The 18427-nt window shown below is 34.8% G+C and overlaps 1 protein-coding gene across 1 annotated transcript in view; it reads left to right on the top strand.

The window, feature by feature from the left end:
• RSRC1 (arginine and serine rich coiled-coil 1) overlaps positions 1 to 18427 on the top strand; it is a 315111-nt gene that overhangs the window by 149452 nt on the left and 147232 nt on the right. The window contains exon 5 of the mRNA XM_054580020.1: positions 9773 to 9809. Within this exon, the coding sequence (XP_054435995.1) occupies positions 9773 to 9809 (37 nt within the window). The remainder of the gene's footprint in view (positions 1 to 9772; positions 9810 to 18427) is intronic.

Below are 18427 nucleotides of genomic sequence, written 5' to 3' on the forward strand. Positions count from 1 at the left end.
TTCATTTGCCAATAATCTCTTCCCATTTTCCACTTCAGGACCATTTTATCAGTTTTGAGACCTATAATTGAATTAAGTCTGCTTTCAGCACAGGGCAAAAGGAGTTGCACAAATATTGATGAAGTCATGACAGGGACAACCCAAGAGACAGACCACTAAAGAGGACAGGCCTTTAAAGAGGACCATTTGTTGCAAGATCCCTCTGTCAATGTCTTGGAACTTGCCTCTCTATTTTTAAAAATTTAATAAGACTTTTGGAACCACTTTTAAGGCTTTTATATTGAAATATATGTTATAATAACATTTCTATAGCACATTGCCATTTATGGTATATCTTTATATACATTATCTTGCATTTTTTTCACTGCAACCTTATGTGTTAGGTAAGGCAGGTTTTACAGAATCTTCACATCATAGATGAACAATCTGAGGTTTAGAGAAGTGGGCTTATTACCCAAGCTCATGCAACTGTTTCGTAAGAGCTTATATTTGAGTATAGGTTTTCTGCTTCTAGAGCCAGGATTATGTATCATGCTGTTTTGTGTAGTGTTTATGTACCCATGATGCTTTATCAGTGTTATTTTGAGATGGCCAGCCTTTTTGTGTTTCTGCCCAAAGCAAAACTAAAGAAAACTTATTTTCATGGAGAACTTGTTGAAACATTGGCTGTCCCAATCCATGATACTTATTAAGGTTTATGGAAATGTAAAACTTCTGGATATAAATGAAAATTTCTTAATCTGCTGTATCTTTTACTAGAATAGAATGTCCTCCTTTTACAGCTCATAAAATATATTTTTTTGGGGGGGGGTGAAGTGGCTTAAATATATTTTGCCATTGAAATTACCACTCTAGCTTTCTTTTGGTTTATGTTTGCCTTATTATATCTTTTACTACATCTTGTCTGGAAACCTTTCTGAATCCTTTTGTTCTCTGTGTCTTTTGTAAATGACACATTACTGGATTTTGTTTCTTACTCAATCTGAAAATCTCTGGCATTTTAATTCCAGGTTGTTATAGATGAATTTTCTTTAGCTTTCTTTTTAGACATTGAATCCTTATATTACAATAATTACTGTGTTTTGTGCCAACCTTTACTTGCTTTATCATTGTGGCTTCTTCCTAAATTTATTTTTTATCTTAATGCATTATAGTCCTCAGAACTTAGTTCAAATAATGTTTTTGTGTGGTTAATTTCCTAAGACTTTGTATGCTGAAAACTTCTAAATTTTTCTTTCAATGTAAATAATAGTTTATTTAACTGTATATTGATTCCTTTTCATAACTTTTTTCATATTTCTAAAAATCCTCATTTTTGAAGATGTTATTATGCTTACATTATATTCTTGCTTAGTGTGTTCTATTTTTGCTAGATGAGGTTGCTCCATTTGTTATTTTTTCCAATCCCCTGTTTATATACTTTAGAGGTCTTGAAATTTTCCTGTGGGCTTCCCTTTTTACTCCTTTCAACATATAGCTACTTTGGCTAGTAATTTCAATCTAAGGAGAGGGATAAAAGTCTAGGTTCTGGCCAGCGCTGCTCCTGGTTAATTTAAGAACTAGAGTGCGAGCCTCTAGTGTTCCATTCTCACCTCAGTCAACCACTTTTTCCATTGTGTCCTCCTACTCCATCAAAAAAATTATAATTTATAACCAAGGATATACAGAGGAAGCCACATCCAGACTGCTGGGAAGGCAGAGATGCGGAAAGGGCTGGCCCCGCTCCCACAGGTGGTGGCTGAGATTCTGAAGGCTCCCCCTGAGAAGTGTGGAGTCACAATCCCAAGCTGGACTCCCCAGCTGAGAGCACCAGAATGGGGAAGAGGTGCCCATACTCATCTGGCTGTGAAAGTCAGTAGGGATTCTGTCCGTCAAGGAAAGTTGGAAGTGTTCTAGCGACACAGGCACCCTCTTTAAGGGCCAATGTGAAAACCTCATTTACAGCTACTCATCCTTGGCTCCAGCAGAGGGAGAGTGTAGTGGCTAGTCATGTGCGGAGAAACTAGGGTTTGTGGCAGTGGGGAGTGAGCTGAAGAGCTATCCGCCAGGGCTCCTGAGCTGAGCTCTTCTGTCGGTGCAGCTGCCTGCTTTCTTGGTTGGAGCACTCCCTTCCCATTGGCATCAGCCTGGGGGAATGCAGTAGCCTCACCGTCTGCACTCCCTGTCACCCCATTAGAGGTATTATAAGAAACAATAGAAGGTCTGCTTTAAGAAGTAGAAGAAAAAGGAAAAAGAAAAAAAGGGGGGGAACATAGTTAAAAAAACAAAATGGCAATAAATACATACCTGTCGGTAATCACTTTAAATGTAAGTGGCTTAAATGTTCCACTCAAAAGACATAGGTTAGCTGAATGGATAAGAAAACAAGATATATATATATACATACTGCCTACAAGAGACCCACCTCAGAACAAAAGATATACACAAGATAAAAAGTAAAAGGATGGAAAAATATATATCATATAAATGGAGAGGAAAAAAAAGCTGGGGTTGCAATACTGATATATGACAAAATAGACTTTAAAATAAAGCCTATATATAGTAAGAGACAAAGAAGGACACTACATAAAAATAAAGGGAGCAATCCAACAGGAGGGTATAACCCTAGTTTAGCATTTATGTACCAAAATATGTAAAGCAAATATTGACGGACATAAAAGGAGAGATGGACAATAATATAGTCATAGTAGGGTATTTTAAATTGGCATCGATGGATAGATATTCCAGACAGAAAGTCAACAAGGAAATGGCAGCCTTAAATGACATATGATAGCAGATGGATTTGATAGATAACTTCAGAGCATTTCTCCCTAAAGCAGGAGAATATACATTCCTTTCAAGTGCACGTATAATATTTTCAAGGGTAAGTCACACATTAAGACAAGAAACAAGTGTCCAATAAATTTAAGAAGATCGAAATTATATCAAGAGCTTCTCTGACCATAATAGTATGAAACAAAATCAATCACAAGAAGAAAACTAAAAAACACACCAAAGACATGGATGCTAAATAACACATTACTAAGCCATGAAGGGGTTAACAATGAGATCAAGGAATAAATCAAAAGACATCTTGGAGCAAATGAAAATGAGAACAAACAATCCAAAGTCTATGGGACACAGCAAAAACAATCCTAAGAGAGAAATTCAGAGCATTATAGGCCTACCTCAAGAAACAAAGAAAAATCTCAAATAAACAATCTAACTCTACACTTAAAAAGAGTAGAAAAAGAACAACTAGCAGAGCTCAAAGCGAGTAGAAGAAATAATAAAAGATCAGAGCAGAAATAAACAGAGTCAATAAAACAAGAGCTGGTTCTTTAAAAAGATAAACAAGATTGACAAACCTTTAACGAGACTGATCAAGAAAAAAAAGCGAGAGGATCCAAATAAATAAAATCAGAAATGAAATAGAAGGCACAACTGACACCAAAAAAAAAATACAAAAGATTGTTAAAACACAAAACTAAACAACTATATATGAAAAATTTGAACAGTCTGGATGAAATGGATAAATTCCTAAAAACATATACTCTTCCAAGACTGAATCTGGAAGAGTCAGGAAATATAAATAGACTCATCAAATCATAACTAATCAAATTGAAGCAATATTAAAAATACTCCCAACAAACAAAACTGCTGGACTGGATGGCTTCATTGTTGAATTTTACCAAAAATTCAGAGAAGAACAAACACCTGTTTTTTTCAAACTATTCCAAAACATCCATGAGGAGGGAAGACTCTGAAATTCATTTTACGAGGCCAGCTTTACCCTAATTCCAAAACCAGATAAAAACAGTACAAAGAAAAAAATCTATAGGCCAATATACATGATAAAATCCTTAACAAAATATTAGCAAATTAAATCCAGCAATACATTAAAAAGATCAAACACCATGACCAAGTGGAATTATTCACAAGATGCAAGGTAGGTACAATATCTGCAAATCAATAAATGTGATACATCACATAAACAAAATGAAGGATAAAAACCACATGATCATATCAATAGATGCAGGAAAAGCATTTGATAAAATATAGCATCCATTTAATAGTAAAAACAGAGCAATGTGGAATAGAGTGAACATATCTCAATGTAATAAAAGGTATATATAACAAACCCACACCCAGCATCAGACTCAGCGGGCAAAAACTACAAGTGTTTTCTTTAAGATCAGTAACAAGACAAGGATATCATCTTTCACCACCCTTATTCAACATTGTCCTGGAAGTCCTTGCCACAGCATTCAGACAAGATGAAGAAATAAAAGACATCCAAATTGGAAAGAAGAGGTAAAACTGTCATTTGCAGATGACATGATATTATGTATAGAAAACCCTAAAGATTCCACCAAAAAAAAAAAAAAAAATACTAGAACCGATACATTCAGTAAAGTAGCAGGTTACAAATGAAATACCCAATAATTGGTTGCATTTTTATACACCAATAAGGAACTATCAGAAAGGGAAACTAGGAGAACAATGTCATTTACAATTTCATCAAAAAATACCTAGGAATAGATGTATCAAAGGATGTAAAATACCTGTACTCAGAAAATTGTAAGACATTGAAGGAAGAAACTGAAGAAATAAGTGGACGTATATACCATGTTCATGAATAGGGAGAATTATCATTAAAATGTTCATGCTACCTAAAGCAATCTAGAGATTCAGTGCAGTTCCTATCAAGATACCAATGGTGTATTTCACAGAGCTGGAACAGATATTCCACAGATTTAAATGGAACCACAAAAGGCTTCGAATAGCCACAGCTATCTTGTGAAAGAAGAGCAAAATGGAAGGAATGACGCGACCTGAAATCAAACTATACTGCAAGGTCATAGTAATAAAAAAACAACAGGGCACTGGCATAAAAATGGGCATACAGATCAATGGGACAGAAGGGGGAACACCAAATAAACCCACACCTTAAATGTTAGACTGGAAACCATGAAAATCCTGTAAGAAAACATAGGCAGTAAAATCTCAGGCATTTCTCATAGCAATGTTTTTAATTTTTTCCTGATATATCTTCTCAGGCAAGGACACAAAAGAAAAAGAAACAAATAGGACTGCATCAAAATAAGAAGTTTTTGCACAGTGAAGGAAAACATCAACAAAATGAAAAGACAACCCACTGAATGGGAAAACATATTCATCCACGATACATCCAATAATGCGTTAACATTCAAATTTTATAAAGAACTTATAAAACTCAAAACCAAGAAAAAATTAATTAAAAAATGGGCAATGGACCTGAATAGACATATCTTTAAAGAGGACGTACAGAAGTCTATTAGACATGTGAAAAGATGCTCAACATCACTAATCATCAGAGAAATGAAAACAAAAACTACAATGAAGTATTACCTCAAACCTGTCAGAATAGCTGTCATCAATAAATCAACAAAGAACGTGCTGGCAAGGATGTGGAGAAAGGGAACCGTCATGCACTGTTGGTGGGAACGCAGATTGGTGCAGCAACTGTGGAAAGCAGTATGGCGTTACCTCCAAAAATTAACAATGGAACAGCGTAGTGACCCAGTGATTCCCCTTCTGGGAATGTATTCGAAGAAACCAAGAACAGTTATTCAAAAGGATATGCACACCCCTGTATTCATTACAATATTACTTACAATAGCAAAGATTTGATAGCAGCCCGGTTGCCTATCAGTAGGTGACTGGATACAAAAGCTATGGTACATTTACACAGTGGAATACTTCTTGGCCATAAAAATGAAGGAAATTCTTACCTTTTGTAACAACATGGATGGACCTGGAGAATATTATGCTAAGTGAAATAGCCACTAAGAGAAAGGCAAATAGCTTATGATTTCACTTACATGTGGTATGTAATGTACAAAATAAACTAACAAGCAAAATAGAAACAGACTCATAGATACAGAGAACAGACTGACAGCTGTCAGAGGGGAGGGTGTGGAGTTGGGGAGCCCAGTCAGAAAAGATGAAGGAATTAAGCAAAGAAAAGAAAAGAAAAAGAAACAACTCACAGACACCGACAGCAGTATGGTGAGTACCAGAGAAAAAGAGAAGTCAGGGGAGGCAGAAGAAGGTAAAGGAGGGATAAATGGTGATGGAAGGAGACTTGACTTAGGGGAGTAAAACACACAATACAATATACAGATGATGCGTTCTAAAATGGTACACCTGAAATCTATATAATTATACTAACCAGTATCACCCCAGTAAATCTAATAAAAATATAAAAATACAGCCCTGGCTGGTGTGGCTCAGTGGACTGAGCACCATCCTGTGAACCAAAGGGTCACTGGTTCAATTCCCAGTGTAGGGCACATGCCTGGGTTCTGTGCCAGGTCCCCAGTAAGGGGCATGCAAGAGGCAACCACACATTGATGTTTCTCTCCCTCTCTTTCTTCCTCCCTTCCCCTCTCTCCAGAAATAAATAAATAAAATCTTTTAAAAAATACGAAAAAAAAAAAGCGAAATAAAACACCCATCAAACACGTACACCTGCTCCTAATACTACTGTCCCAAACAACCACTCACTGTGCATTTGCCTTGCTTTTTTGTGGTACGGAGATAGAGCGGGGCTGTATAGGACCACTCAGAGACCTGAGCTCATTGCCACCAACTCTACTAAGACGATAAGATGTCAGACCCTTATTTAGGTGAATCCATACTTTGATTCAGGCACTCTGTGGGGTGCCAGGATATAAACATTAAAAAGATGCAATATGTGTCATTGAGTAGCTTTTTCTTTTTGTGGTGTCAATGGGCAAGTAACTAGGTATTTATAATAAAGTGTGATAAATTCTGTGGATGGAGACACATTGGAAGAGCTCACTACTTCATTTCTGAGTAAGAGAGGTTTCGCCAGTGAAGGTATGGTTTAAGTTAAGTCCTGAAGGGTTTTTTTTTATTGTTGTTTAAAATTAGATCAGTAGAATTAGAGGCTGAGAGAAAAGGGGCATTTCTCATAGAAAGAACAAGTGCTTCAGTAGTGAGTGAAGCCAGATTAGTAGTTTGTTGTGGCTGTTGCTGTCACTTTCCATGTGATGTAGCTTTGGAAAGATAGCAGAGGGAATAAGTAAACAGGAGTGTAGTAGAAAGGATGTCAGTGACTTTAAGAAGGGAATTGACCTGATCAAGCTTATATTTTAGAACCATTTTTCTGTATTGTGGAGAATGAATTGACATGGTGCAAGGCAGGAGCCATTTTTAAGCATCAGGAGGCTCTAGTAATGTGGGAGGAAAAGGGTGAGCCCAGTCCTCTCTTCCAGTAACCTGGGAGAGGAAAGAAAAGGCCTAAAACAGCATAGTGTCTGGGAAGATAGAAGTGATTAAATCTAAATGATAATTAAGGGTGTTGGATAGTCAACACCCTGTGGTTGAGTATCTTTGTTCACATCTGGTCAAGAGGGAGAGGGCTGTGTCAAGGATGATGCTTAGTTTTCTTTTAGGCATACAATTCTAAAAGCATATTTCCTAAATATCACTTACTTTTAAGAATCACTTGGAAACAGCAATGTAATAGCCTAGTCAGTCACACCCTCCCGCTCTCCCTCCCTCTCCCCTCCTTCTTCTCCTCCCCTTCCCCCTTCTCCCTCTCTCTTTAGGTGTAGCTTCTTATCCTTGATTCCAAAATGCAAACAGCTTGGAGAACTAAAGAGATCTTCCCTAACATTGTGACAAACTCAGCTGACAGCAAAACGTACCCTGAAATTAAATTACTTATAGTCTTTGTTTATCCCACTTTGTAGGGACATTCGTATGTTTCTTTTAGAATTATTAATGTGTGTGGTGGGACGCTGCTTCAAACCATGCTGTCAGTGTTACCTGACATGCGTGTCGAAATACTCTGATAAAGCATGTCTAGCCCCAGTGGTTTCACATAATTGATTATGTACTTGTACTTTGAATCTGAACATTTTTTGTTTTTTTTATATTGCAATATTAATTTCTAATACGAATCATTATGTCACTGTGATAGAGCAAACTGTAAGATAGATTGTCAAGTGAAGCTACAAAACAGTGTGTATAGTATACTTCTGTTTGGGTTTTTTAAAAAGCAGGAGAGAGAAATACACCCGCACGTGCACATACATGGGTGTACACACAGAAGTAGAATATCTTTAAGACAAAGAGCTAATAATAGTGATTGAGAACTGGGAGTCAGTAATATGAGGAAGGCTTAATTTTCGTGTGCACGCACACATAGTGCACTATCAGATGCTTCACTATGTATGTTCTTTTTGTTTAGATTTTAGATTACACAAATAATCATATAAGAATGTCTTTGTGAAAATGTAAAGATCCATTTGCTTCCCAGATTCAATAAATACACTAACTTCATAATAATAAAGTTCAAAATAATTATTTATGTGGCTGTTAGCTTTTCCTGACATCTTGTAATTTATTTCTATCATTTGTCATTAAGACTGAATCCAGAAAATGAGTTTCAGGAATTCTTAACGTTTTTAAACGTTGAATATATGGTATTGGCTAAGATTGCCAGAAGCAGAAAGTGGAGAAGAGAAGGGCTAAAAATGAGTGTTTTGCTAATCAGTAGACTTTGGAATTTATTCCCCGTATGTCACACTGGTCGGTGATAGCATAGGTTGGAAGCCATGAGTTTAGTTTTCAGGCAGCAGATTTGAAGGGGAAAAAAAAGATAGGAACATTTGGAAAGATTGTATAGCAAGGCAAACCACACAGAGAAGTATATTTTTGGGCATGGGACTTGCGGACAGAAATAAAGAGAAAAGAAATAAAAGGCCGTTCAGAGAAAGGAAAAGGTGTGAGAAAAGATTAAACATCATGAATGCAATACTGTTTTTGGTTGTTGACTATTACATATTCCCTTCCTGCAATGTGGTAGAAGTATAATTTCATGTTAAAACTATAATCCTTGGTATTTATGATGGAATTAAAATAACTGCTTGATCAGAGTGAGAAAAATCAAAGTCCATTTATCAGTAATAAATTAGTACAGACTAAAATCAGGATAAAAAATTGCAACTGTTTGCCACATTTCTCCAAATGTGTATTTAAATTATCTTTGCTACTTGCACAGGTATTTATATTTTTAATTCCATCAGCAATATTTTTGTTTACAATGAAGAGCAAGAAATTAAATACTTAAAATATATCAATATATGTGATGTTTGTGTTTTCTTTGGTAATAGTTTGTTTTTTTAGTATTCTGCTAGACTTAGGTCCTGATTTGTAGTGTGCACTAAATTAATTAAATTAACATCAAGAAAAATTTGTTAAAATTTAGTTGTTTAGCTATGAAAGTATGAGCATATTGTTTATGTGCATATTCTTTATATAAAAGTGCAACCATTGATGGATGGATATTCGATAAAGCAAATATAGTAAAAATGTCAATTGTAGAATCTAGATGGTGGATAGAATCTGTGTGCTTGAACATTTTCATAATAATGTTGGAAAAAACAAACTAATGAAAAAGTTACTGTGAAATAAACAGATATGTTAATAGTAGAGTAATAATATACTTGACTTCATTTTATTGTGTACTGACTTTGAAAAATCTGAAACATTCTTTCTGTTAGTGGAATACCAATTTAGTAGTAGTACTAGTAGATATAAATAAATTATCTGCTCCTTTTTGATGGAAATTGTTTTGTTCTTACAAAGAGTGTTACTTGAACATAGTAAAGATATGTGAAAAAATTCTAAGGGTTGATAAAACAATTTTTTTGAGGTAAACAAATTATAGCAGACAAGGGTTTAGAAACTATTTAAAACTTTTATTCTTCTATTTTAGGGAATCTGGAAACATCAAAGCTGGATTAGAACATCTGGTAAGTTCTAATTTTCTCTTGAACATTTGCATCATCTTTGATATCTGCATTCTAAATGAACACTTTTGAATGAGCTTTGAATACCTTGTATTGAGAAAGTCAACCATTTCCCAAAGGGTCAGCTTACTGTTATTATGTGATGGCACTTACATTTTCATTTATCTTATCATTTCAAGGGAATTTAAATTTTTTTAAATTACTTTTTTTTTGATGTAGAGATGAAATAAAATGGATGACAATCCTTGGATTGATGATTGCTTTAATTATAAAAAAATGTTTGGTGTAGAATTTTTGGCATATCTTGATCTGACAAAAACAAGCTTGTGTTTTAAGAAAAACACAAATATTGCATGCATAAATATGGCATGTTTTTAGCAATTTAACGGCTTTGAAAGAAGTGCACAGCTTTGTTTTTCCTAATGTCTTTGCCTTATGAATAATTCATTGCTTTAAACTACATTCAGTTTAGAATATAAAATAATTGAGATGCAAAAAATTTGGTTTAAGTAAACATTTTTAAAGCATAAGTGAAATTCAAACTGACTGAACATTAAAATCTGTCCATTGATCAAGATATTAGAAAAAACAGTTGCATTGTAACAGGTCCAAAATTCATTGAACTTACCACAATGAGTGTTCATTACAACATTAAGTAGTTCATTTAAACAGAGCATTATAAAGTCATGCTCTGGTTTCTGGTCAAATCCAAATGTTGAATAATTAATGAGAGAGATTCTTTTGTAAATACACTCTAAGTACTTTTTTAATGCAAGACCTCATTCGTATTTCATATTGTAGCTTTGTTAACTATTAATGTGCTTTTGTTCTTCTCCCATAAAAGCAAACAGTAGTAGTAAGAGGCAGCTTCATTTTGACTTATTATAATACTAGGGTTCTAACGGATTTTTAGTTTTCTTTACTAGCTAACAAAAACTGAGGAAACTTAGACTTTTAAAAAATGATCCTAAAATTTAAAGGTAATTATTAAAAAGCAAGATATAGTAATCTAGTTAGAAAATGTGGACTATATATCAGTACTGATTAGAAGTAAATAAATAACATTGTTATTCTCATTATTATAAATTGTACCCTGAATCCCTGTTAATCACTTAATAATGGCACATATATTTAGGAAATGACATAAGGATGAAAAAGCTTAACACAGCAAATTTCAGTATCAGTTGGGGTTTTATAACAAGGAACAACACCTACCGGAGTGTCAAAATGAGCTGCCTTTTAGTTTTCTTGTAAATTACTTATTAAAAGGACTTTATACTTACTTAGTTCAGTTTTTTCAGTAAAAATGAGTTAGATTTTTAAAATTTCATATTTTTATACTTACTAGTATGATCTCATATTCAGTGACTATTTTGTGTGTTTATATTCCACTAGCAATCTTACGCAGCACTGGTTTTCTAATTGTGCCTTGGGCTGCCAGGAAGGCTCCTCAGAGCAGGTAGTGCTCCACGCTGCCTCCGCCCACTTTAGGCAGAATAGTTTGCTTTTGGTTATTTTGTAAAATTTTAAACTTTTAAAATAAGATTTCATCTGAAGAAAGAGTTCTCCAACTAAAAATTTAAAAGCCTTTGGTGAAGCTTAGCCGCTGATTAAAGTTCGGAGTGATTGCTAATTATTCTTTCCTATTCTCGAACCGAAGTTATGTTTCATTTTTATCTGAGTCATATACATCAGACATATTTCAAACATATTCATTTTAGGGGTGAGAGAGTCTATATAACGGATAGTGGGAAGTAGATGATTTTGATACATTTTATCTAAGTTGTACAAAAGACTGTAACTTAACATTGTAAAATTTTCTCAACTCTGAACTATTAATGATTATATGATTGCCTCACATAATACCACACACATATACAAACACATATATACTACACATACATACGTACATATTGCTTTGTGTACTAGTAATATTCAGAAAAGTCAGTGGTATTCTTCATAACAGCCGAGGAGGAAGTGAACTCAAGAATTTATTGGTTGAGCATTAGCAAGACCTGTCTAGCAGTTGTGGGCTCCTTAGGTTTTGTCTCTCCACTTTCTAACTGAGCAGATACTTGCAGCCCTTGCGACCCAGCACAGGTAGCCCTTCTTTGAATTAGCTGCACAGCCAAATACAATTAGAAGTATAACTTCTAATAGATTGATTTTATAAAATGTATGGAATAAACTTCAAATGAGAAGATCATTCCACACACTGAAATATTTCTTCTTTATGTAGCCTTTGCCTTTTCAAATTTATTATGTTCTATCGTTCCTTTATTTCTATGTTGCCAGCTTTCTTTGGTAACTGTCTAGCATGTTGTTCTTAGCTTAATGTACTGCCCAGCACCATTTTATTTAATTTTTTTCACCAACTTGTCTCCTACCCATAGAGCCAGTGTGTCTGCTTGAAGTTCTAGACAGAGTATGTGAAGTTTGGTACCCCATCACGACTGACGGTTCTTGCCGTATAATTTTAAAATGGAGATTTTCTACCTCTTCTGCTCCCCGCTTCTTAGCAGACAGCAATGTACTAAGGAAGAGCCTACCTTTCATTCTTATTTTTTTATCTATATATTATGAGCAAGGGCTAATGGATTTTTATTTTACTAAATAGGTTATCATTAATTACTTTCCGTATTATTTTGATGCTCAAGTTGTCCCCGATTTGTCTAGGGAGTATGCTTTCAGACATGGCTGCTGGGTCCTTTAGACATACCCCATCTTTTTGTTTTTTTTAAGTGCTCCCTATATTCTGGCACAACAGTGTAATCCAGGCTCTTATACCTCCTCTGCCCCACTCCCAGAGTCAGGCATTTCTTCAAATTACCATTTCATTTTAGAGTCAAATAGTATTTACAAGTCCAGATCTGACTTGTGATGTGCTCTTTGTCTCTGGGTTTTCATTATTTCTAGGACCTTTGAGTGCTAGATTAGCTAAATAGGTGGGTAGGTAGGTAGGTAGGTATTTTTAAGAAATTAAGTCATAATAATACTTTCAACTTTAATCCAAACCACAAAATTCTTCCTTGCCCCCCATTTCATATTTGTAATTCTCTTCGTTCAAAGTGAGAACCCCGACTCCTAACATCAATACATTTATCCAGTCATGTAATCCACATAAAACATATAGTTTCAAAATTGCTACAACCTTACCTTTAAAAAATAAATTTAATAAAAAGAGCCCAAGATTCATTTGAGTTCTTTTCCTCCTAGGGTGTAGTTAGGTTATTCATATGAAATATAGTTGCATTCATTTGTTTCTGTTTGCATTGAGTTTTAGGTGATTTGGTTTTGGGGTTTTTTTTTATTTAATTATATATTTGAATATCTGTACTTCAACATACTTCTGAAAGTCCAAATATTATATACAGTGATGCTCTCAGAGAGGTAGCATTCCCTTTCTAGCTCCTCTACTCCTTGTAGGCAGCCAACTTTTAACATTATATCCTGGGACTTGCTCCATAATTACTGTGTGTGTCATTATATTTACTGTATTTCTTTTTGTATTTGGCTGTGTCTTCTTTATTATGGATATGAGATTTCAGCCTATTTGCATGCCCGCCATGCTTTCATAGATGCTGGCAGAATACATGAGATTCTTGGGCCAGAGACTAAGTACTTTATTATAAATAGTATGAAAGGTAGTACATAGGGCATGGTTGTATAGGTTCCCCTTGACCTCCATGTCCCATGGGGTGATGCTGCACACCCAGTAGGTTTGTGTATTAGCTAAATGACTCCAAGTTTAAGAGGTCTTTAAGGACCTTAAAGAACACCTGCCCAAAGTTTCCCCAGGAGTAAGACATTGTCTTTTATTATCCTACTTGTGTAATAAAACTGCCTTCTGCTCCATGGGCAGGTTCTATTTCTGTCTTCCGAGACTGTTGGCTATACAAAACATCGTTGAAAGGCAGTTCTGAACAAAAGCCGATAGCTTATGTAAGATGTATAGGACATTAGGGAGAATTGTCTCTGAAGTTATTATTATTAAATTTTGGAAGGATTGCATTTTTTTTCTAGTGGTTACATTTGTATTTAAATCTTTTATAATGCTTTTTAATTCCCATATTTCTACTTAACCTTTTAAATGGCATCCTTGACTCTCATCTCTTACGTTTAATAGCCAATGCTCCTATGGCACTTTCCCTTATTCCTTTTCCTCACATCTCTTCTTTCTGAAATCTTGCTGCTTTGTTAGAATATGCGTATGCATACCATTCTTCCACCCATGCTGTCACCTGGTTTTAGAGTCAATTCTAAAATTGACCTTATTAAATATTTACATCAGTTTGTTTACTGATATTTAACCACTTATTTCCTGTTTGTCTAAAACTCACCCACTAATCTATTTCTCAGGAAGAACTCCTGGGTAGAGTATTCCCTGATATCTTGCACATTCCAAGCTGTTTTTCTATGGCCTTGTCACTTGAATAACAGGTTAACTAGACATGAAATCCTTGGCTTACAGTTTCTTGACTTTCTTAAAAACGTTCTGCTGATGTCTCTGGTATCAACCCTATTTTCTTATTTTCTTACCCTTATAGAGAATTTTATTACTTTTTTTTTTTTCCTTAAAGGCATTGCCATTTTTTACTTTCCTTTTTTTAAAAAAAACAACAAAAACCTAGGCTAATTCTCAAAGCTGGTTGTTTTTGATTAATTTGATTGGGCTTTCTCATATGTAGACTTAAGTTTTCTCATTTACAGAAATAATTTTCATAGATTATGGTATTAAATATTAGTTATGTTCCTTTTGTTTCCTTCTATAGGGACTCCAGTTATTTACATATATATATTCTATATAGTTATATATATAAAGCCTTTTTTTGCCATCTTTTTCAATTCCTTTCTCTGTTACTCTTTTACTACTTTACTTTGTTTTCATTCTCTTGGTTATTTTCCTAGTTTTCACTTTCTTTTTTTATTTTTGTTCAAATTTATTTTTCCTTGGACATCTTATAATTTATCCTTCATTTCTGAAATATTTTTTTCTCCCATTTGTTTTTACTTTTTTAATAGCTGATTTTAGGTTTTCTTTTTGTTATTCATCCAAATGAGTCTTGTCCTTTGTGGCTGCTTTTGGGGAGAGAATTTTTATCTACTGAAACTTTTCTATTTGCCTTTTTTTTTTTTTTTTGTAACTTCTTATAGCAACTTTATATTGTGGTGATTTGATCTCTCTCTCTCTTTCTGTCCCTCCTTCCCTTTCCTCCCCTCACTCCCTCCCTTCTGCCTCTGTTCCTCCCATCCTTCATTTTTAAAATCATGATTTTTTTAGCTAGGGTTCCTAGTTCAAGGGTGCCCTCTTCTGACTGCACTATAGAGAAGTGCAGCTTCTTCAGTGGATGATGATGGTAAAGGCAGGAACAAAGGGGCTGGCATGTCTTGTTTCCTTTTAGTTGTTTGTTTCTTTTTTCTTCTTTCTTATTATTACCATCTATTATATTTATCTGATTTTCTTTCAGAAGTAAATGCTTCCTGAGGCAACTACTTCTGGTCCAATTCACTATCACGTTTCTTCCCTTTAGCTGGTGCTGTAATAATACGAGTATGAAACCTATGTTCACTATTTTGGCATTTAGTGTAGTAGTGCTTTCTTTTTCTGGGGATGATTTTGGTTGTGCTTCCACTTACGTGTTAAACTTACAACTATTATCAGAGGTGAGGTCTATCTAAATTTTTACCTCAAAAGAAAAATCCATAATGGAAAATTGTTGGAAATCAGCATAGACCAGGCCTTGAATTTGAAGGAGTTCTCCCGCAGGAATTCTGCAGGAATCGTCAGCAAGTTACACATAAAACATCTTAAGGGCTCAGTGCCCATATCTCTTTAAAGACTTAGAGTGAAGGAATGAAAACACTGCTTATAATGTACTTAGATTTTATAGTGAACCTTTTATTTGATGAAGAATCACATGCAGATTAAAGATGTTTGATATGACCCCAGTATTTGTTGACACTGAAAGACTGAAAAAGTGGAGGTAGGTGGTTATTAGATGGTGATGTTGCTCCTGACTTTTTATTTATTTATTTTTTAATAATGATGCTCTAAAAGTATGGAAAATTGACTTTAACATCTTTTCTGTTACATGTAAGGCAGCTGACTCCATATTTTTCCACCATCTTTGTTTTAAAATTCTGGATAATATAAAGAATAGAAGCACTTATTGAACCACTGAATAGGGATTAAAATGTTCACTTTTTAGAATGTTTTTAATGCAATCAAGGAAGAGTGATGTTATTAATATGCATTTTTATTTTTGAAATTATGAAAACATACAGGAAATAGAGCTTTGCCATTTTATTACAATACAGCTCTTACTGTTGGCAATCTATAAACAATGCTGTCCTTTCTTCTTGGGAGAGGGATTGAGATTAGAGTATATTAGATTGACCTATATGAAATATTGTCACTTTTAGGTCAACACAGTTTTTTGAATTGTTTTCTGGCTTCAAAGAAGGACTGTCGCGCCTTGTCCCCTTTGGCAGAGAATGAAGGGACTCACCCAGATTGGTGTGGTGTTTCTACAGCTTCCCTTGTTCTCTTCTGAAAAGTCAGGTGATTGGAGGAGGGCTGGGGTTAGGCGGGCATGGTGGTGTAGGTCAGTGCTCCTTTATCTTCAGTGTGCACATGAGAAACCTAAGGATATTGTTTAAACATCGGTCTGGTTGTCTGGGTCTGGGGTGGGCCTTGAGATTATGCATTTAGCAAGCTTTCATGTGAGGCTAATGCTGCTGATCCAGTGACCACCAGGAGGAAAAGTACATCAAAAGGCATTGACTTGAGCAACAAGTGTCCAATGAACACCTTCTGCTTCTTATGAAAAATCTAGATGCTTCCCCCATGTACCCATTGAGTATGTTTCTGCAACCTGTAAATAATTTGCTGGTCATTCATAAACCCAGAGAGCTGGACACTCCACAGGTTTATACAGGGGCAAAAAGTCCTTTGCCTTACTCTAGAAGAATAACAGGACAATTGTTTTCTTTATTTTGGTTCTAGATCTTAAGTTGTATATTTTGGGGCAAGGCTGGGCACCAGGACCAATAATACCTCATTTAGCCTTAGATGTGAAATTAAATAATTGATGATAAATCTTTTAGTAAAAAGGATCACAATGTTTACAACTTTAAGTGGGATTTGCTTTCTATTAATAGCTGAATAACAAAAGAACTCTGGAGCCATACCTGTGGGTTTTTTCTCCCCACAGAGCCCTTATTTATGTTTCTTATATTGTATAACATTTGAGAGTGATGACCCACTTGTCCTTGTGGTCAGGCAACACAGTCTGACCATTTTAAGTATTGAAAAGCAACTGTCATTAATAGCTTGTTTAGCCTGTCGGTGGTTTGTAGAATACAGTTGCTGCTTGCCAGAAATGTAGGCAGGGCCATTGCTATTACATGCCCATCAATAACACTACATACAGGTTTAGTAAAAGCCCTTTCCTCTTTGTTTTAGGTTATTTTGCATAGAACTTGCAAACAAAAGTGTTGCATTTCAGTTTGCAGGCTAAAGATTTTATTTAACACGAGTATAAGCACATTAATATATTATTGTCACACTTTTGAGGATTCGGTTAACATAACATGAACTATAAAATGGAAATGGAGGTTATGAACCCTATTCTAAAGCCTCTTGTCTTTCATCTGTTGCATTTTTAAATACCTGTTTTACTTTAATATTTTCCCACTATATTCAGAAAAAAATGTTCTTGACATTTGTCCAAATGAGTTTGAAAATATAATTATCTCAAAATATACTGACATTACTTGTATACTCTATATATTTATTAAACACTCATGAAAAATGTTTATTACCTCGTATACTATTTAAGGACCTCAACATAATAGATATCTCCTCCCAACATTTTAATTAATTTTTCTCTCCTAAGCCAATATATATTTGAGGTTTAGGGTGAATGTGCACATTAAAACAGACACTTTTCTCAAACTGTGATCATGAGATAAAACAGCGTGAAGTTTTTCTTTTTTTCTGGAAGATCAGTTCCATAAATCTTTTTGTGTTTTAACAAACGAGTGCGTCCCATGAATGTGTGAAAATTAAAATACCTTTCACGTGGATTAAATGTTAATGTCATATTGCTGTCCTAATTTCTTAGGCAGTTTTCAGCTCTTCAGCCTGGGACCAGGTCACGTTCCATTCGGAGACAGCAGTGCAATTGTCAGTGATCCATTTCTCTGACACGTTTTGGTCAGTTACAAGTTTATTAAAAATTGCTTCTGCAATGAATTATTAATAAATATTATCCAGTCATCCAAACAGCATGAATTGGGACCCCTTTTTCTACTTCCCTCCATTTCCTCTCTTCCAAAGAAAGCTCTGCTTGTTGCATTTTTAAGACATAGTGATGTGGGAAGCAAATGGTAGCCAGTTAGCTTTTAAAAAAACAAACAGATAACAAGGTGTCATGCAATTTTCATGATACCACAAATAGTCTCAGATTTATATTTAATCTAGATATAATTTATGTTCTGACTCTTATGCTCATGTGCTTACTAAAGCTTTCTAAAATAAAACTAAATATTCTAAGAGCATTAAATAACCTCCATCCATTACTCAGGAGTGTGAAAGTCAAACCTTCTTTAAACCACTA

Source organism: Pteronotus mesoamericanus, unplaced genomic scaffold (genome assembly GCF_021234165.1).
Source record: "Pteronotus mesoamericanus isolate MK-2021 breed Mesoamerican mustached bat unplaced genomic scaffold, CSHL_Meso_final contig_116, whole genome shotgun sequence".
Lineage (NCBI taxonomy): Eukaryota > Metazoa > Chordata > Mammalia > Chiroptera > Mormoopidae > Pteronotus > Pteronotus mesoamericanus.